At 44.2% G+C, this 22227-nt stretch overlaps 1 protein-coding gene across 1 annotated transcript in view; it reads left to right on the top strand.

The window, feature by feature from the left end:
• The window catches only part of LOC147906348 (uncharacterized), a 604593-nt gene that overhangs the window by 502675 nt on the left and 79691 nt on the right, over positions 1 to 22227 (top strand). Inside the window, exons 23-24 of the mRNA XM_087391025.1 lie at positions 2810 to 2901; positions 3347 to 3475. Of these exons, the coding sequence (XP_087247151.1) occupies positions 2810 to 2901; positions 3347 to 3475 (221 nt within the window). The remainder of the gene's footprint in view (positions 1 to 2809; positions 2902 to 3346; positions 3476 to 22227) is intronic.

Genomic DNA, 22227 nt, shown 5'->3' with positions numbered 1-22227 from the left:
GTAGGAGGAGTGGGGAGAGGAGGAGCAGTAGGAGGAGCAGGGAGAGGAGGGGAGCAGGAGGAGCGGGGAGCAACAATAGGACCTGGCAATTCCAACTGAAGATACTAAGTTTGAATGGAATGCCAAGTTAACTATGAAGATGCAAGACATGGAATGGAATGGAAAGGAAAAGCAAGACTAGGAAAGCATAATGGAAATGAAATAATGCGAGAAAGAAATATACAACTAAGCAAAGTACTTACATGATCAAGAAAGGCATGAGGCTTGATGAAAATGACAATGAAAGTACAATGTCTATATAGGATAGGCACACACACTCTAAGTGTCAAATGTATATGGGATAAGTCCCATACTCTAGCTTTTTTCTAAGCGCGCGCACACACACACATACACACACATTTTTTTAATAAAAAAAATAGTGAAAGTACACACTTTTTCTCTCTCTCTCTCTCTCTCACACACACACACCATGTTTCTAACACCACCAAATCCTTAGTGCCTCAAACATTGCAGTCCAAAAATGACTGGTAAATTTAGCATCTCTATCTGACACTATGGAATTGGGTAACTCATGCAAACAAAAAATTTGACTAATATACATATCCGCCACTTGTGGGGCACAATAGACTCCCTAGCTCGAATGAAGCGAGCCATCTTGGTAAGACCGTCGACCACCACAAGAATAAAAGTGACACATGGCACTCTAGGATATAAAGTAGTATGATACTACTCTAGAACACACTAAAAGTCACTCAAATTGACTCCATTTTCTAACACCCCCCCATGGAGGAAAGGTGAGGGACTACTGGAATGGAACCAAGAACAGAACATGACAATGACGGTCATCAAAACTGTGCATGCCGGTCTTGAACTAGACATGGCTCCCACACAATCTCAGAGGCAAGTGAGCATGGCTCAGAGGCTAGTGAGCATAACATAGAAATCTCATCTAGCATGGCTCAAAGGCTCATCATGCATGGATGCATGATCAACTCAGAGGTCTAAGAGACCAATGCACCAACAAATAGACCTATCAAAGCCAAAAACACATGGCTCTCACAGTACATCCCTACCTGGCTCCAAAGACTAATGAGGAACATGGAGCCACACACCAAAAATATAAAAGAAATACATCATTTTAGGAGGACTATCCAAGGCAGAGGACCTTTATTGACTAAACACACATGATTTATTGCATTCATTTTTGGAAAACACCCCTAGGGCAGAGTACCCAAATATCTTATGCTTTAGAAAGCAAAATCATGATCTCCATCATCCTCTAGATGCGGGAGACAGACTGTAAGAGCATGATCCTGTGTCGGTGGGTCATCTTCGTCTGCATCATCACTAGTGGCGGATGTCACCCAACTGGCATGATCCTTCGATTGTTGTTGAGCAAGCTTCTAGTAACACCTTATTGAGCAGTGTAAGGCTCTATGTATGCATGAGAAATGATGAAAAGGCTTCCAAGTGGCTCATATGGTCACAATCCAAGACATTCGATAGCTCTCATATTATTTGCATTTTGATATATTTAAAAAGGATCCATTAAACTAAGTTCATCTACGGATGCGTCAATTTTACGAGCAAAAACCTATGAGCAGGTTTATCCGAGCGTGTTTTTCAAGAGATTTAAAAAATTGTATTTCTTTAGGAAACATGGTTTTACACGTTTATTTTCACTAAAACTAGATTCCTTTATCATAAAAATATACAGACTAGTCACTCATTCATTTTTACATAACATAAATTTTCTTATTCATAGAGATCCCTTTGTACCCCTGTTATTACCTTAAAAAAGTGTTGAAAAATAATTTCTTTAAGAAACATCCCTCATAATCACTCTCAATGTAATAATATTATACATATGTAATTACTTGTTAAACACATTTATATCATATGGCAATATCTTTCTAGTGTTTTTTTAGCATAAATAACAAGATATTTATGGACATGTTTCTAAAGAAGTTTAAATTACTATAAATAAGCATTAAATTGGGCTTATATATCACTCTCATAAAATGCACTTAATATTTAATACTATATATGCAAGATTTTTCAAAATATAACCCCTTAGATGTGCTCAAATGGGGTTTTCCAATCAATTTGAGTGGTTGAATGACTATATTTGGATATTGGATGTGAAAGTTATATCACTTTTAAAAGTGCTGTCCAAGGTAGTTTCGCCAGCGAAACTACTGGCAAAACTACCTTGGAAGACCTACTTCAAAGGGGTTTCGCTGGCAAAACTACCTTGATGGCTTGCTTCAATGAGTTTCTTTGGAGAAACCATTTCATGGTTGAGAGAGTTTTTCAATGTCACCCCCTATTAAGTTAAAGTTGTAAGAAGGATCATAAGGGCATTTTCATAGAGAAGTCTACTCTACATGTGGGTTTCTTCAAAAGCCATCCCATTATGTTATAATACTTTGCATATTTCTAAGTGAAACTATGTTTTCTTCCGATCCATTTTTGCCATATTTTTGTATAGTTAGAAGGTTTTTTTTTCCTTCACTCGGACGCTCGGAAGATTTCGCTCGGAAAATGCTCGTCCCCGTTCACCTACAAAATATTATTGGATGATAAGCGGCATTGTTTTTATTGTTGAACTCCTTGTTAGTGATACAAGATTTCAAAAAGAGAGAGGAGCACTGACATGTCATGTTGAGAAAAGTACTTACAATGTACATGCCAATGTTCATCCCAATGAGACTAACTCATTGAAACAAAAGATTTCTACAGGGGTTAAAATCATAGCTTTATGTGCATGTACATCTTTCACAACCTATACCATGATGTGTGGATGCAGCAACCAAGGCTTGTAGTTATGCTAATGAGTTAGAGGCCTTAATGGAAGGAGCAAGACAACACATGGAAGAATGGACAGAGAAATCAAATAAGGTATTTTCCACATGAGATAAATGATCAAATTTGGCAGATTCACTACTTTTTAAAGCTACTATTCATACCAAAATTTGTAGTTCTATCTTATACACTAAATTCAAATTATTCAAATCAAATAAGGTATTTTCCACATGTAGATAAAGGATTAAATTTGGCAGATTCACTACTTTTTGAAGCTACTATTCATACCAAAATGTTTAGTTCTATCTTATAAACCAAATTCAAATCATGCAATGTGATATATATGATGAGAGGCTAGGTGTTTTATTGTAAAATATGATTAAAAATGCCCGTTTATCTTTTCCTGATGTATTATTCATGCATTGATCCTTCGTCCTTTGGAGAGCCAAGAGCCGTGCCATTTTTGTTCTCATAGAAGTACTTGGAGGATCGATGAGATTTCTAATATTTTACCATTCTAACAAGAACCATATGTACATAGGCAATGGTTAAAGTTACTGAAGGGGTCATCGACATCATACTAGAGGCCATTGAAGAAGGAATTCCCTTGTGGTACTATATTTGCCTAAGTGGAGATCAACTTTACATCGACGAGCATCAACTTGTAATGGTATTGCATATTTGCTTATTTATGATTATTTTAAAAGTGTTATAAACTCATCACAAGTAACTCAAAAAAGCCTTAATAATTTGTAACGCAAGAATTGGCATATAAAGATGGTGAATAAACCTTTGAACCTATTATTACTTCTACTTATAAGAGAGACTCGCTCTTGCTTCTTACTGAGCCAGGAGATACAGGCTGAACCCAATGAGAAGCAATAGCCAGTAGTGGACCGTCTGTCGTCAGTGTCCCCTGACCAATCTGAGTCGGTGAAACCACTCAACTCTAGATCACAATCTAAAGCATAATGCAAGCCAAGAGAGAGAGTGCCATGGACATATTTTAGAACCCTCTTTGCTGCATTCCAATGTGTGATCGTGGGACAATGCATGAACTGGCTCAAAAACCCTAAATGCATAGGCAATATCAGGCCGTGTGGAGCATAGATATATCAATCTGCCAACCAACTGCCTGTACAAAGTGCCATCAAACTTTTCAACAGTATCATGCTTACTCAGCTTGAGTCCCTTTTCCAATGGAGTAGCCACAGGCTTACAGTTCTCCATTTTAAATTTCTGCAATAACCCCTTCGAATACTTTGTCTGTGACATAGAAATCCCATCATGAGTCTGCCAAAACTCAATGCCAAGACAATAATGCAATAGGCCCAAATCTGTCATGTCAAAGTTGTGACATAAAGCGGACTGCACTGCTGTAATTTGCTGCAAATCACTGCCAGTGAGTATGATGTCATCTACATATAGTACCAACATGACTAATTCTGATTTTTGCTGTAGAACATACAGATTTGGCTCTGTATGAGTGTTTACGAAGCCCTGGGACAGCAAAAACTGATGTATCTTTTGATACCACGTACGAGGTGCTTGCTTCAGCCCATATAGAGCCTTCCTAAGCTTGCATACCTTGTGCTCTTGTCCCTTCACCTCAAAACCTTGGGGCTGATGTATATAGACCTCCTCTTTAAGATCTCCATTGAGGAAAGTGATCTCGACATCCATCTGGTACACTGACTAACCATAAAACGAAGCAAGAGAGATGACAGAACAAATAGTGGTCATCTCGTTCACTGGAGCAAAAGTCTTCCCATAATCTATCCCCTCCTCTTGTACATACCCCTTGGCAATCAAACGAGCTTTGTATTTCTTAACTGTGCCATCTGAATGGTAGTTCACCTTATAAATCCATTTCGTGCCAACCACATTTTTCCCAATGGGCGCATCAACCAAGTCCCATGTGGCATTCTTCTCAATAAATTTAATCTCAGCTTCCATAGCTTTCTGCCATGCCAGATTATGCTGAGCATCCTTGAAGCTCCGAGGCTCATTTTCAGCTTCCATCACTGAGGTCATTAAAGCAAAATTGACCTTTTTTTGATTTATCTGAGTGCTGCTGGTTTTCCCCAAAGTAGGTTGATCCTTAGCATTTTGAATGGTCAACCTTGCCCAACGTGGAATAGATTTTTCTGCTGCACCTTTGAGGCTCCATCAACATCTTTAGTGGCCTCATGACGTTGATAATGCCTCCAAATATGAGGCTGTCTATTCTCATTAATTAGGTGCAAATCTGAAACATTTGAGGGAGAGCCATCCTCAACATGTGGCAAGCTATCTGAACAATGAGAAGAAGAAGGGGAAGCATCAAGAGATTCCATCTCATCATCCTCAAACTGGATGATGTCCAAAGGAGTGTCATCGTATTGGCAAGTCTGCACTAGCGGGCTGCGTGCACTCATTCTCAGCAAAGAGAACATCTTTGCTGATTATTACATTCTTGGTAGCGGGATTATAAAGCCTGAATCCCCTGCTTTTAATGCTATACCCCACAAAAATGCATTTGACACTCTTGTCATCAAGCTTTGTCCGATGTGCATCTAGAACCAAAGCATATGCCACTGAGCCAAAAACTCTGAAATGACTAACCTTTGGCTTAAAGCCATACAGAGCCTAAAAAATTTGGCATTCCTTGAGTCATATTATTGTTATACATGTAGGACAATGCCCTGTGATGGACATGTCCAAACCTGGCATGCCATAAATCAACCTGGAAAGTGTTTGCTACAGCCAATACCCTGAGCATCAAGCTTGTATAAGCCTCTGTCATATGTGCCTATTGCTACAATTTCATACCCTTTCTTTGGATCCTTGATCCTGCATTGGTTATCTTGAAATTCGATGAACATATGTTGATCATGGGCAATGTTTGAAACTAAAATCACACTAACCCATTATCAAGCTGAATAGGAACGTGCCCAACTCCGATGATGTCTTGAGAAGCATCATTGGCACATGTAACCTGCCTGCCATGAACAGGTGTGATGCTCTCAAACCACTCCTGGCGAGGAGTCATGTGCTTAGTAGCACCACTGTCAATATACCATGCATCACTTGCAACAAGGGAAGCATCCCTTGATTGATTTTCAGCATTCAAATCCCCTTGGCATTCTTCTTCTCATTAAATGCAGCAAACACAAAATCTCTATCACCTTGGGCAAGATGAGCATGTGCATCTGAAGCACGAGTTTCAGTGGGGGCAACAAAATTACTGCTAGAGCTGTCCCTTTGCATTTTCTTTTCATTGGCAGTCCTTTTCTGACACTCTGCGATGTAATGTCCTGGCTTCTTGCAATAGTTGCATTTGCCCTTTTTCTGATTTTTGCTTGAGCTGCTTGCATTCCCCTCCTTGGGCTGAGTTCTATGGCTGTGTTTTGGCTCAAACTTTTTCTGAAATTTGCCCTTTCCACCCATGGCAAGCGCTTGCTCACCCTGACAAGAGGCTTGGGCAAAATTTGAGCATCTCTCCTCTTTCTGCAACAAAAGCCCAACTAACTCATCGAACGAGAGTGGGGCTGCCTTGAGAACAATGGTCAATGAAGTGACGAATGTGCCATATGAGGGTGCTAAGCTATTGAGAGTAATAGAGGCGAGCTTCTTGTCTTCTATTTCCTCATCAATACTTGCGAGCTGATCACGTAGATCAGTGATCCTGGCAATATGATCAGTGATGGCCTGGCCTTCCTACATGTTGAGATCCTTGAGTTGATTTGTCAAGGCAATGGCCCTTGCCTCATTCTTAACATGATACATGTTTGCCAATCTTTCCCATGTTGCCTTTGCATCCTTGCACGACTTGATAGTCGTCATAATGTGCCTCTTCACATTTGTGGCAATCAAAAACATTGCTTGGGCACTGCGGCAATCAAACTTCTTCTGCTCCTCCGTCGATGCTGTGGGACTAGCAGGAGGGGTTGTAGCAGACTGCTGTCTACCTATAGTCTGACCCGAAGAAGCTGTGCTAGATATAAACGAGCCTGCTGGCCTCACCTCATCCCCATTGATAATATCCCACAAGCCCTTACCGACCAATATGTTCTTAAGCTGAATGACCACAAGGCATAGTTTGGTCCATCCAGCTTGTCACTCTCGGAAAAATTGCCAAAACTGTCTGAAAGAGTCGACATGATGCAAAATGGGATACCCACAAGCTGCAAATGTACCTGCAAAAAGAATTGCAAGTCCCAAAAGTGCAACGGGCTGCAAATGTGCCTGCAAATCCCAAAATAATACTGGCTGCAAATGCAAAGTACGACTGGCTGCTCTGAAATGCCACTGACTGCACAATGCAATCACTGCAAAAATGGCATCAACCAATCACTGCACTTTGCTGCAATCTGAAGTGCAATCCCAAACTGAAAATGCACAACCCAAATCTCAAATAGCGCACCCACGAGTGCTCAAATGCATCCAACGGAGCTTAAAGGCATCCACGACTATAAAGTAACTGCAAATGCACCCAACAATGCAGAGTATCTGCAAATGCACCTAAGAGTGCAAGAGTATGGGCTGCAAAAACAGTCCCGAAGCAAAATACACAGCTCAAAACACTTACTGAAAGTGCACCTTGGCCGGAACCACATGCAAAACAGTTCACTGACTGTGTGGACAAGCTAGAGATGACAAAGGAGTTGAAGTAAGCTGCTTGGAGCTGAATGAAGCTGTCGGGAGTACTTATGAACACAATACACGTGTAGGGTATACAACCACCCAACTAGGTCATCAAACGAGAGAGGGGATGCCCTGAGCATAATCATCAAAGAGGTTACAAATGTGCCATAAGAGGGAGCAAGCTGTTAAGAGTGATAGAGACTAATTTCTTGTCATCTATTTCCTCATCAGCAGTAGCTAGCTGATCTCTGAGATCAGTGATCTTTGTAATATGCTCTGTGATTGTCTAACCTTCTTGCATCTTCTACTCCTTGAGCTTATTGGTCAATGCAATGACCCTTGTCTCATTCTTGACATGATACATATTTGCCAACTTTCCCCATGCATCCTTTGCATCTATGCAAGACTTAATGATTGTCATAATGTGCCTCTTCACTGATGAGGCAATCAAGAACAAAGCCTGGGCATTTCTACGATCAAACTTCTCCTGCTCCTCCAAAAGTGCTAGAGATGGAGCAGCAGTAGAAGTAGTGGCATAAGTAGTAGAACAAGTGGCAGGAGCAGTAGAAGTGGTGGTAGAGGATGAGCTAGTGCTAGATGCAATAGGCCTAGTCTCATCACCACTCACAATATCCCATAAGTTCTTGCCAACCAAAATGCTCTTGAGCATGAATGACCACAAGGCATAGTTAGATCCTTCCAACTTATCACCCTCAGTCATCATAATACCGAAGCTCTCATTCTGAGACATCCTGACTGCAAAAACAACACTGAATACAAATACACCTGCAAAGAAGAATGCAACTAAACGGGAAGTGCCTCTGATTTCTCTGTGCAATCACTGCACGTATGGCATCAAACACTGCAAAGTGGAACTCACTGCTCTGCAATCAACCAATAGAATGCACCTCAAGTGTAAATGTGTACATGTGGGCTCACCAAAAGATCCCCAAATAGACCTGTACGCTAGAAGCCAAAAAAGTTGTACATCAAAGAAAAGATGTATGCCAAAGAAAAGATGTACGCCAAAGAAACATGTACGCCAAAAAAGTGCACAGGCCAAAGACCGGACTGCAACTGTGCGAACGGGCAGCTGGTATGGAAATGTACGGACAGGCAACTGGTACAAACATTCATACGAAATATACGACGAACTGTACGGCAGCTATACGAAATCCGTACGAGATGTACGACAACTGTATGGGCTGCTGTATGTCTGTTGTACAGGCTGGAGCAAGAAATGTATGGCAACTCAAAGAGCCCACGAAAGTGCTCCCACAAAAGTGCTCTGAACTCCACGAGCAGGTGGAGATGACAGGAGCAACACACAAGGACATCGGTGAACTTGCTAGGTGAACTGGGTACTAGTTGATGGCACGTGGTGGAGAGGGAGAGAGAGAGTGAGAGGGTAGGCTAGGGAGAGAGATAATGATACTCAAAGAAAGCCATAATGAAATGGAAATGAAATGACTAAGCACTGTTGAACAAATGAAAGTACTCACATGTAGACCAAAGAGTTTGTAGTTTGATACTTGATTGATTTGACACTAGATAAGTACAGCTCTTATATAGAGCACACATACACATATGAACACCAATGCATATGGGATAACTCCCAATGTGACACGTGGCATCGATAGGACACACTAGACTAGAACTCACACTATAATTCACTAGAAGTGGGACTTTGGATCTCTCTTTTATATTGTGTCCATAGCTTTGGATGGAAATAAATTATTTTGGTGTCTTCTATATCTGGCTGGTTCATTGTCTATTGATGAGTTTGCACATCTATCCTGTGCACATAAGTTTAAGAAGTTTGTGATTCCATACCACACTATGTGAGCTCCTGGGCTATTCTATCAGTCTTCCGCTGTGCGTACCCTTTGTTGGTCGATTTCTAACATGGTATCAGAGCCGAGAAGGAGGGTGACTCAGGTTCAGTTAGGTGCGCTCAGAGTTTTGGTCTACTGAAATGGATGCATGGCCAACTCAGAGGTCCAGGAGACTAATGCACCAACATCTGCAACTCACATGCCAGGCCTGATAAATAGACCTTTCAAAGCCAATACATGGCTCTCACAGTACATTCCCCTCTTGGCTCCAGGGACTAATGAGGGACATGGAGTCACACACAATAAAATAAACAAATGAATACATCATTTTAGGAGGACTATCCAAGGCAGAGAATCTTTATTGACTCTACACACATCATTTATTGCATTCATTTTTGGGAAACAACCCAGGGCAGAGTACCCAAATAGAACATGTTTAGAAAATATATGGATCATCATCTCCATCATCCTCTGGAGGGAAAGTTTCAGCAGTAAGAGCATGAACTTGTGTCGGAGGTTTGTCATCTTCATTGTCACTAGTGGCAGTTGCAACCCAACTGGCATGGTCCTTAGTTTGTTGTTTTGCAAGCTTCTGGTAGCATCTGTCCTCCGTATTGTTAGGAAATGGAGTCAAGATGAGTCCCTTTTTTTTTTTTTTGGGCAAAAAATCGACTTCTATTAAGTAAGAAACTAGAGCAAACTCTGAGCGGAAATACATCATACTAAGCATGTAATAAAAACACCTCAAAAAAATGAGGTAGAAAGAAACCAAGGCTGAGGCTGAAAATGCCAACTCAGCCCTGTAGAAGTCTCAACATGGAAGGGAGAGTCTCTCCAATCCCTGAGAAAAGTAACTCTCCTGGAGGAGGCTGCTCGAGAGGATCCCTACATGGTCGCCTATATGGCCATTAGAGTGTGTACCGTATCTGTCCAAGTACTGGCCAAGATCTGAGAAGGGTGAACCTGAGAAGATGAGTCAGTTTGGTGTGTTCTAGTGTGAGTTCTAGTCTAGTGTGTCCTATGGATGCCGCGTGTCACATTGGGAGTTATCCCATATGCATTGGTGTTCATATCTGTGTGAGTGCTCTATATGAGAGCCGTACTTGTCTAGTGTCAAATGAATCAAGTATCAAGCCTACAAGCTCTTTGGTCTACATGTGAGTACTTTCATTTTGGTTCATTGCTCTCATCATTTCATTTCCATTTCATTATGTCTCTCTTTGAGTATCACTAACTCTCTCCCTAGCCTACCCTGTCTCTCTCTCCCTCTCCACCATGTACCTTCATGTGGTATCAGATCCTACCTTTCCCTTCTTCTTGCTCTACCTAGAGGATGAGAGAAGCCCACAAATGGAAGCCTCACCATTCTTTGGAGATTTTGGAGGAGGTGATCAACATCGAACATCAGCCCAAAATGCCTCGCCATCAGCTACCCCTTCAGCCTGGACCTATGCCTCACCATCAGCTGCAAATCAGCCGTACAGCCTTACGGACTGTATGGGCTGGTGCGCCATACAACAGGCCTACTGGTCTGCCATACCAGCCCTCCGTACGAGATGTCTGTACAACCATACCAGCCCTTTGTACTGCTCACGTTGCTGCCTGATTGCCGTACCGAGCTGCCTGTACACTCCTACCCAACTATTCGTACCAGCCATACACCCTTGCCCAACTGTCCGTACCAGGCAACCTCGAAATGCGCACCCAAATCTGCCTGCTCATGACTCCGCCATAGCTTGCATTCTTTGCTACCTTTGTCCTCTCTACCACATCATTTGCAGCTGCCCTTTTGCCCTCGATTGAAGCACCATTTGCAGCTGTCTACTGCCTCAAAATACGCGCCATTGCTCCTGCTCATTGCCTTTCCAATTGTGCGTGAGCTATTGCAAGCTGGTTATTCTTTTCAGCCTACTGGATTAGCTACTTTGAGGTTGATACCATGGAGCCTCGTCCTCGTGGAGAAGTCACATCATCTAGGGAGAAAGCATTGGCTCTTATCGGTGTGAGGTTGGATAACAAATTACTTCATCACTTTGATCTCACTGCTTCAGCCATGGAAATCAAAGCCAAGCTCGAGAATCTTTACGCCACATCTACAGGAGCTGACCGCCGACGAGATTTATTTGTTCTATTGAATGATCTATCACTCTCTGAAGTGATAGATAATGGTTAGTAATATTTGGGTGCACTGCCGTGGGTTGTTTCCCAAAAATCAATGAAATAAAATGAATGGTTGAAGAGTCAATAAAGGTTCTCTGTTTTGGATAGTCCTCCTAAGAATGCATTTTTTTTATATTTATGGTGTGTGGCTCCATGTTCCCGGTTAGTACCTGGAGTCAAGAGGGGGATGTACTGTGGGAGACATGTATTGGCATTGATAGGGTCTAGTTATCAGGCCTAGCACATGAGTTTTAGGATGTTGGTGCATTGGTTTTCTAGACCGCTGAGTTGGTCATGCATCCATGCTAAGACATGAGCCTCTAAGTCATGTTTGGGCATGTGAGTGCTCAGCCTGACCTCTGAACCATGCTCAGACTTCAGCTCTGAGTTAGCATGAGAGCCATGTCTAGTTCAGACATTGCCTAAAGTAGTAGATACCGTCATTGTCATGTTCTGTCCTTGGTTTCATTCCAGTAGTCACTCACCTTTCCTCCATGGGTGGGTGTTAGGAAACAAAGTCAAGATGAGTTAGTTTGGTGTGTTCTATTGTGAGTTCTAGTCTAGTGTGTCCTATGGATGCCACGTGAGTTATCCCATATGCATTGGTGTTCATATGTGTGTGTGCGCTCTATATAAGAGCCGTACTCAAATCAATCAAGTATCAAGCCTACAAGCTCTTTGGTCTACTTGTGAGTACTTTCATTTTGATTCATTGCTCTAGTCATTTCATTTCCATTTCATTATGTCTTTCTTTGAGTGTCATTATCTCTCTCCCTAGCCTACCCTCTCTCTCTCTCTCTCTCTCTCTCTCTACCATGTACCCTCACGTATGACCAAGCTTTTTACAAATGTACGAGTTGGTACGGCACAGTATGCAAGGTTTTCTAGACCGCTGAGTTGGTCATGCATCCATGCTAAGACATGAGCCTCTGAGTCATGTTTGGGCATGTGAGTGCTCAGCCTGACCTCTGAACCATGCTCAGACTTCAGCCTCTGAGTTAGCATGAGAGCCATGTCTAGTTCAGACATTGCCTAAAGTAGTAGATACCGTCATTGTCATGTTCTGTCCTTGGTTTCATTCCAATAGTCACTCACCTTTTCTCCATGGGTGGGTGTTAGGAAACAGAGTCAAGATGAGTCAGTTTGGTGTGTTCTATTGTGAGTTCTAGTCTAGTGTGTCCTATGGATGCCACGTGAGTTATCCCATATGCATTGGTGTTCATATGTGTGTGTGTGCTCTATATAAGAGCCATACTTGTCTAGTGTCAAATGAATCAAGTATCAAGCCTACAAGCTCTTTGGTCTACTTGTGAGTACTTTCATTTTGGTTCATTGCTCTAGTCATTTCATTTCCATTTCATTATGTCTTTCTTTGAGTATCATTATCTCTCTCCCTAGCCTACCCTCTCTCTCTCTCTCTCTCTACGATGAGGCCACCTAGTTGGCGCATCGTTGATGATGTATTTTCCTTTCGGATGATTTTGTGTCCCATAGGCCATGTATGGCCTTCCATGGACCTTTAATAAAATTTCTTTCTTTCTTTCTTTCTTTCTCTCTCTCTCTCTCTCTCTCTCTCTCTCTCTCTCTCTCTCTCTACCATGTACCCTCATGTATGACCAAGCTTTTTACAAATGTACGAGTTGGTATGGCACGGCATGCAAGGGTAGCAGTCTCGAGGGCAATATGGAGGCCTGGTGGGCAGGTTGTACGGCGCTGGAACAGTCCGTACAGCCCGTACAGAGTGTACATCCTGTTTACGATAGGCTATACAGCTTGTTTACAGGCTAAAATAGTAGCTGACAGCGAGGCATATATACCGGCTGAAGGGGTAGCTGATGGCGAGGCATTCCTGGCTGATGGTCAATGTTGATCACCTCCTCCAACAGATCCAAACAATGGTGAGCCTAAGGGAAGGGAACTCTATTTTGAACATGAATTCAAGTTGAGTGTGTTTTGGAGTGTTCTACTAGGAGTTCTAGTAGTCTTATGTGTGAGTGCCACGTGTCAAATTAGAAGATATCCCACATACACTTTGGTATTCTAGTGTGTGTCTATCCTATATATGATTGTACTTGTGTGTCACATCAACACACATCAAGGAGTCTACATCAAGCTTTAACAATGTGAGTCTCTCCATTTTGGTCTTTCCATTTCCTTTCACTTTCATTATGTTTCCATTTGAGTATTATCTTCTCTCTCCCTGGCCTACCCTCTCTCTCTCCCTCTCCCTCTCCCTCTCCACCATGCTCCTTCATGTGGTATCAGAGGCATTCTCCCTCCTCCCTTTCTTTCTTCCTCCATCCTTCCTTCTCCTAGTCTTTTCCCTCTTGCTCCTTGCTCTTCCAAGGGATTGAGGTGAGAGATGCCCAGAAAGAGGAGCTACTCTCCCTCTTTCCTCTTGGAAGGTAGTCCTTCTTCCTTTACCCTTAGCCTCTACATGACCTGCTGCCTATGCTATTCCCGCTGGTCTGATGACTTTTCTTGGTTGTTTTTGCCCAACTGCAGGCTAAGCTGTTGCTATAGCCCAGATTATTCTAGCCTTTGCTCCCGAGCTTGCACTTCAGCCCGTATTGCTGCAACATTTGAAGCAGACATGGAGTACTCCAAAGCGGGAACTGTCAGTGAAAAGTTTTCCGGTAAGAACTTTCCAACTTGGCAAACCAAGCTGAGGCTTCTGTCTATGAAGAAAGGTGTGTGGAAGGTGGTTAGTGGCAAAGACAAGAAACCTGAATCTAATGAAAAGAAAATTGTAGCGTGGGTAACTCTCAATGACAAAGGTCTTTCTATCATTGGTTTGGGTTTGTCTGATGATGTTATTCATCACTAGGATTTTGATGACACTGCACATGAATTGTGGGACAAGCTATAGCACTTATTTGATTTCAAAGTGTTTCTTAGACAGGAATTCTTTAAGCTCCATATGAAGCATGAATATTGTCTTAATGCTTATTTAAAATCATATGGAATCCCTCATCACCCGACTTGTTGTTTTGAAGGCCCCTGTTTGGGGAAGATGATCAGGTGGTTGTCCTCCTTTCTAGCATTGAGGATATTCCTCAGTTTTGTGATGTCATACCAGCGCTTCGAGTAGCACGGTATATGTGTCCTTTAATGAAATGGTTGCAATGCTTCTCGATCATGAACGAAGGCACAAAGATGTCCATAAGGAGTAGGCATTATATTCCAAGGGTAAAAATCCTTTCAAACCTTTCAAAGGTATGTGCTACAAGAAGCTTGGCCATACAAAGGACCGTTGTATTCAGAAGCTTGCCAAACAACAATCCAAGGAGCATGCTAAGTTGGTTGCAGCTGCCACTAGTGAAGAAGAAGAAGATGACACTCTGACACCAACTTTTTCTCTCATTGCTCATCTCCAAAATATCCTTCCCTCATGAGATAGATGAGGATGATGAATATGTCTTCTAAAAATATGTCCATGAGCTTGATGTATATGTGTACTCTGCCCTGGGTAGTCCCCTAAAAATTGAATGTAATAATCTCTTTGAGTCAATAAAGGCTCTCAGCCTTGGATAGTCATCCTAAAATGATGCTATCTATGGTGTATGGCTCCATGCCCCCTGTTTTGGAGCCAGGAGGGGGATGTATTCTGGGAGCCATGTATTGGCTTTGATAGGGTCTCTTTATCAGGCCTGGCCGAGTTCCAGGATGTTGGTGTATTCCTAGATCTATGAGCTGGTCATGTAGCCATTCTAAGACATGAGCATCTGAGTCATGTTGAGTCTTAGGCCATGAGAGTGCTTGGATCAACCTCTGAACATGCTCAGACTTTAGCCTCTGAGTTACTTGGGGTGCACAGATTAGTAGTCCGTCATTGTCAATTTCTGTTCTTGGTTCCATTCATGTAGTCCCTCACCTTTCCTTCATGGGGGGGTGTTAGAACACGAAGTCAAGTTGAGTGTGTTTTAGTGTGTTCTAGTATAGTCTTATGTATGAGTGCCACGTGTCATATTGGAAAATATTGCATATACACGTTGGTATTCTAGTCTGTGTCTATCCCATATATGATTGTACTTGTGTGTCACATCAACACACATCAAGGAGTCTACATTAAGCGTTATCAATATGAGTCTTTCCATTTTGGTCTATTGCTCATTTCCATTTCCTTTCACTTTCATGTTTCTATTTGAGTATTATCTTCTCTCTCCCTAGCCTACCCTCTCTCTCTCTCCCTCTCCCTCTCCCTCTCCCTCTCCACCATGTTCCTTCAAACTCTACCTTGAAGGAGGAGAGGGTAGCTTCCATTTGCGGGCTTCCCTTATTCTCTAGGTAGAGTAAGAAGAAGGGGAAGGTAGGAAGGGAGGCTCTGATACCACATAAAGGCACATGGTGGAGAGGGAGAGAGGGAGAGGGTAGACTAGGGAGAGAGATAATGATACTCAAAGAAAGACATAATGAAATGGAAATGAAATGACTAAGCAATGAACAAATGAGAGTACTCACATGTAGACCAAAGAGCTTATAGATTGATACTTGATTGATTTGACACTAAACAAGTACAGCTCTCATATAGAGCACACATACACATATGAACACTAATGCATATTGGATAACTCCCAATGTGACATGTGGCCTCCATAGGACACACTAAGCTAGAACTCACTAGAACACACCAAACTGACTCATCTTGACTCCATTTCATAACACTAGTGAGAGCCTTGGGGTTGGTACAGCCTGTTGTATGTCCCTGGTGCAGTACGGATCAGTTTGTACAGTTTGTACGGACTAGTTTGTACGGACTGTACAGCCTGTTTGCAGCGGGTTGGAGCAGTTGGAGGCGAGGCTACTAAGGCAGCTAATGGCGAGGCAAAAGAAGCGGCCGTTGGTGAGGCATTTCTGGCTGAAGAAGGGGTACTTGATGCCGAGGTAGATTGGCTCCAAGTCATCTTCGAAGGTGAGGCTAAGGAGTGGAAGGGTGATCAATCATGGAGGAGAGAGGAGCTTCCATTTGTGGGCTTCTCTCATCCTCTAGGTAGAGCAATAAGAAGGGAAAGGTAGGAAGGGAGGCTTTGATACCACATGAAGGCACATGGTCGAGAAGGGAGAAAGAAAGAAAGAAATAAATAAAGAAAGAAAGTCTATTAACGTCCACGGAAGACCAAGAAGTCTATGGGATAACATGAAAACCAATTAGTCCATCAGCTTAGGGAGGGTAGCTCCTAGGGAGTGCATAAAGCAGCTCCATTTATTTAGAGTACCTACATTATGACTTGGAAAGAAACATAATCAGCCATACATCAGTTAAAGACTGAGAGTCTTTTGGCTTGGATTTAAACTCTTTAATGAGTGCTAGGGAGAGAGAGAGTGATACTAAAAGAGAGACATAATGAGCTGGAAATGAAATGACTACGAAGCAAGGAACAAAATGAGAGTACTGAAAGATCATAGTGGTAGGGAGAGAAGCAAGCTAACACTAGGAATCAAAAGGAAAGATAACAAGCATAATGGAAATGAAATGGAAAGAAAATGAAAGCAATGGACAAGTACTCACATGATACCAAAGAGCTTGATGTTGACTAATGTGAAAAGACTCAAGACAAGTACAACACTATAAAGTGTGACACTAGACTCTAGAAAGCCATAGCATATATGGGATAACTCCTAATATGACACGTGGCATGTTAGGACTCACTAGACTATAAAACACCCCCTAGACACCTAGAACACTCATTTTTGAATCACTTTGGCTTCATATTCCAATGCCCCCCCATGAAGGCAAGGTGAGAGACTACTAGAATGGAACCAAGAACAGAACATGACAATGACAGTCATCAAACTGTGCACCCTATGTAACTCAAAGGCTAAAGTCTGAGCGTGTTCAGAGGTTGATCCAAGCACTCTCATGGCTTGAGACTCAACATGCTCAGAGGCTCACGTTATAGCATGGCTACATGACCAACTCATAGGTCTAGGAATACACCAACATCTTGGAACTCAGACAGGCCTGATAACGAGACCTATCAAAGCCAATACATATGGCTCCCACAGTACATCCCCCCTTGGTTTCATAACAGGATATGTTAAGAAGCCACACACCAAAATAGGAATACCAATACATCTTTTTAGGAGGACTATCCAAGGCAGAGGACCTTCAGACTCAATGAAAACCAAACACTCAATACATATCATTTTAGGGCGACTACTCAAGGTAGAGGACCCCAAAATACATCAAGATGTAGGAATAATAGATCAAAAACAAAAGTCCCGATCATTAATAGACCTCTGAATAGAGAGAGAGATCTCTGATGTCGGCAGTAAGAGCATGAGTCGGTGTCGAAGCATCATCTTCTTCTTCGTCTTCACTTGTTGCAGCCCCAACTAAGCTGACATGATCCTTGTGTTGTTGCTTGGTAAGCTTTTGGAAGCAGCGATTCTCGGTGTGACCAAGCTTCCCATAGTGATTGCATTTGAAAGGCTTAAATTTGCCTTTGCCTTTACCCTTGGAGTACAGTACAGTGGAGTATGGAGTTTCTGCATACCGTCTGTCATGATCAATAAGCATAGCAACCATATCATGATAACCCATTTGTGTCACACGCAATCCGGGTATGATCTCCCAGTACTTAGAATTTTCCTCAATGCTCGAGAGGAACACAACAACTTGATCATCTTTTCCTCTACAGGGGCCGCCAGGCTAGCAAAATGAGTGACAAGGGATTCCATATGATTCAAGTGAGCAAGAAGAGAGTCTTCATGCTTCATTTGCAGCTTGAAGAATTCCTGTTCGAGGAATACCTTTGAATTGATGATTTTGTTGCCGAGCAATTCTTCAAACTTATCCCATAAGTCGTGAGCAGTGGAATCAAAATCAAAATGATGAATAACGTCATCACCCAACCCCAAACCAATGAGAGAAAGAGCTTTGTCATTCAGATTCTCCCACTGTGTAATTTTCTTTTCATCTAATTGTGGCTTTTTCTCCTTGCCACGCACAACATTCCACACTCCATCTTTCATAAGTACAAGATGCATCTTTGTTTGCCATGTAGGGAAATTCTTACCATTAAACTTCTCAAACGAAATGGTAGTTGATTTGCAAAAAAAATACTTCTATTAAGTAAGAAAGAAACTCGCTAGAGCAAGCTCTGAGCGGAAATACAACATCATGAAATCATGAGGAAAAATAAAACCCCCTCAAAGTGAGGTGGAAAAGAACCAAGGCTGAGGCTGAAAGTGCCACCTCAACCCTGTGGGAGTCTCAGAGAAGAAAAGGAGAATCCTTCCATTCCCTGAAGAAAGAAGCCCTCCTAGCTGAGGCTGCACGGGAGTCTCCCTGCATACTCATCCAAACGGCCATCAAAGTATGTACAGTGTCTGTCCAGATGTCTGTCCAGATACTAGCCAAAGTGTGCGAGGGATGAACCAGAGTACCCTCCATAGCCTCTGTGCATCTGGCTCTCCAGATATGCTAGGATGCTATGCTCGCTAAAATCTCCCAAGAAGTATCCATAGAGGCATGTACATCTGTAAAAGGAAGGTGTGGTACCACATCCAACGAACAGGACTCAATCTGATGACATCAAACCAAAATGGCCCGAGAGGAGTCAAGTCTCTCATAATATAGCTGAGGCCCTATAAGAGAAAGCCAAGCCACAGAGCCCCATGTCATAAAGAATGGGGAGTGGGCAAAGTGACTGAAAATCCTGGCTACCCCCATCCAAATCATCCTCGCCTGTCTACAATCCCATAAACAATGCTGAGTAGTCTCCGAAGCAAAGTCTCCGAAGCAGAGAGGCAACGAGGGCAAGTAGGGTCGGCTCCGAACCTAGATCTCCAAAGGTTCACTGCAATCCCACCATGGATAGAAAGCCAAAAGAATAGAGTGATCTTTCTATTCCTGTTGGATTTCTAGAGTCTCCTCCAGAAGCACCTCTGCAGATCCACAGTGATATCAAATGTCTCCCAATACGGAACTCTGGAAGGTCTCCAACCTCTACTACTAAGCTGAAATCTCCTGGCATTACTGACCGTGTAACGAAAGAAGGGGATGCTCTTCTCTCGATGCCCTGTGTCAATCCACTCCCACTCTCCAGGGTCCCACTGCAAATACCTAATGGAAACTCCCCCGTAGAGCTTAGCCTCCAAGACCTAATGGTAGTTGATTTGGAAGACTCCATGGCTGGAAAACAGTAGAAATGCAAGTATAACTATGAAAAGATCGCGTTGATAAGTTCTTCATGAGCTGGAGCAAGTCTGGAACTTCTTCATGGTAGACAGAAGTAGGACAGCAGCTCCAAGAGAATGATGGGCAAAATACGGGCACCAACTTGCGGGCAACAGCTCCAAGAGAATATCGGGCAGAAGGAGAAAATGGCAGGCTAGAGCAGAGGTCAACGATGAAGAGGATGTACAGCTCCACGTTGAGCTGGCTACATCATGCTTGGGTTGTCAAATCATTGAGCTCCAGAACAAAATTCGCAAGTTGCAATCAATCACTTGAGTATCACAGAGCTGCTACTCCTCCCCGTTCCCTTGCTGCACCCTCTCCCTCAGCCCGTCCCTCCCTCTCTCCCTTGCCCTCAGCCCCTCCCTCTCCCTCAGCCCCTCCCTCCCTTCTCCTCCTTCCCTTCAGCCCACCCCCTTCCAGCCCGCTCCCTCTCCTCCCCCTCTCAGCCTGCTCCTCCGCCCCCTCCCTGCCTGCTCCTCCGCCCCCTCCCTGTCTCTCCACCCCCTCCCTGCCTCTCAGCCCGCCCCCTCCTCTCCCTCTCCTCCCCCTTCCCTTCAGCCCCCGCTCCCTCTCCTCCCCCTCTCAGCCTGCTCCTCCGCCCCCTCCCTGCCTGCTCCTCCGCCCCCTCCCTGCCTCTCAACCCGCCCCTTCCTCTCTCTCTCCTCTCCCTCTCAGCCTGCACCGCCCCCTCCCTGCCCCTCCCTACCCCCCCCTCTCCTTCCTCTCCCTCTCCTCTCCCTCTCAGCCTGCCGCAGCCCCCTTCCTCCTTCTCCTCTCCCTCCTCTCCCTCTCCTCTCAGCCCGCCCCCTCCCTGCCCCTCAGCCCGCCCCCTTCCTGCCTCTCCTTCCTCTCCCTCTCTTCTCCCTAGCCTGCCCCCTCCCTCCCTCTCAGCCTGCCCCCTCCCCTTCAGCCTCTCAGCCTCTCCCTTTTACCCCTCCCCTCCTCGCCCCTTCCCCCGCTCCCTTCTCACCTCCTTTCCTTTTTTTCTACCCCCCTTTCTCCCCTAGCATTTTTTGGAGTAGAAGGAGCCTCCAAATTGTTAGAGTCGGCCTCCTCACCTCGATTGGCGATGGATACTCCGTCAGCCAATCCTACTCCACCTCCACCGGCCACGAAAACTATTACCTTTTCTAAAGACGAGTTGCAGCAGCTCAAGAAGGATGTAGAGATTGAATGCTCTACCACGTTGCTAGCACGCATCTTCGGGTCTCACCCCTCCAGATCCCAAGCCAGAGACTGGATGCTTGCGGCTCTCCCCCAAGACCTCACTCCACGATTGTTAGGTATTCGTCTTCTGGGACGAGGTTTTTTCCAGGTTGTTTTTGACACTCCAGAGGCTGCGAGCACTGTGCTCAAAGCTGAGTTTTTACACCTGGGAACAGGAAGATCTTCTTTGAAGCCTTTCATATTGGTTTCGACCCAGTGGAGGTAGACAAGGAAGCTTCCCCAGGTTTACCATCGACTTCTTTCTGTTATTGGGGAGCATTTTGGCGCAGTTGCTGAGATCCCACCCCTCCCTGGGTTGCCATTGACTGCAGCAGAGGCAACCAAGGCTGATGGGGTACCTAGAGTTAGGGTCCTCTGTAAGGATCCTAACCTCAAGATGAATCATGTTATGATCCAGCGCCTGGATGGTTCCTTTTTTCGCCAGAGAGTAGAGATTTCAGGCAGACAGGACCAGTGCAAGATATGTAGGACCATTGGACACTTTGCCAGGGATTGCCCCAGGAAGAAGAAAAGGCCCAAGAAGCCCTCTAGTACAGCTACCACCCCATGGCCTCAACAAGGGGGACAGGGGGGTGATACAGGTCCAGCACTTGCTCCTCGGCCTCGACAGAGGGGTGGTATAGGTCCAGCACCTGCTCCTCGACCTTCGCATGGCGGTCCTCCTCAAGATGGTGGTGGTACAGGTCCAGCACCTGCTCCTCGGCCTCGACAGGGGGGTGGTACAGGTCTATCACCTGCTCCTCGACCCCCACCTACCTTAGGGGCACGCGACGCTCTCCAGTGGGTTCTCAAACGTGTGCAGATCCCTCCTTCAGTTCACGAGGGTACATTAGTGGACTCTGCTTCACCTCGAGCTGTCCCTCTAATCTCACCTCGCACAGTCCGAGACACTGAAGCTTCGACCTCCTCCCCGGTTGCAGCTTCTTCCCTAGATCCAGCGGTGCCAGGCGCTCTTCTTGAGGCAGTAGAGGTCTCCGCGGCTGGGTAGACACAGGATAGAGAGCAGTCCTCACTTCCTCCCTTGGATAGGGGGAAGGGGATGGTTTACACTATTGATCCTCTTCCCTCTCCTTTGCACTCCGGTGTCTGGCTTGCTTCACAGGAACTCGTTTTCAGCCCTGGCAGATGGTTCAGATTTTTCAGAGGAGGAGTTTATGCCCGCTACTTTTGGGGAGCCAGTGATTGGGTTTCCTGTTGACAGGGCTTCTTCTTCAGGTGGCAGGGTTCTTTCCCCTATTGATTTTCCGCCACTTGGTTCCATTCCTCCCTCCTCGAGCAGGAGGTCTTCCCCTGTTGAGGGGTTTGTTTCCGCCACTAGGTCGGGTAAGGTGTTCCACTCTACATCCTCCCGTCGATGAGGATTATTAGTTGGAACATATAGGGCCTAGG

Source organism: Dipteris shenzhenensis, chromosome 1, assembly GCF_047967505.1.
Source record: "Dipteris shenzhenensis isolate YYH24624 ecotype China chromosome 1, Dip_SZ_1.0, whole genome shotgun sequence".
NCBI lineage: Eukaryota > Viridiplantae > Streptophyta > Polypodiopsida > Gleicheniales > Dipteridaceae > Dipteris > Dipteris shenzhenensis.
Note: the sequence above shows the minus strand (reverse complement) of the source record. Positions and strands in the feature narration are given on the sequence as shown.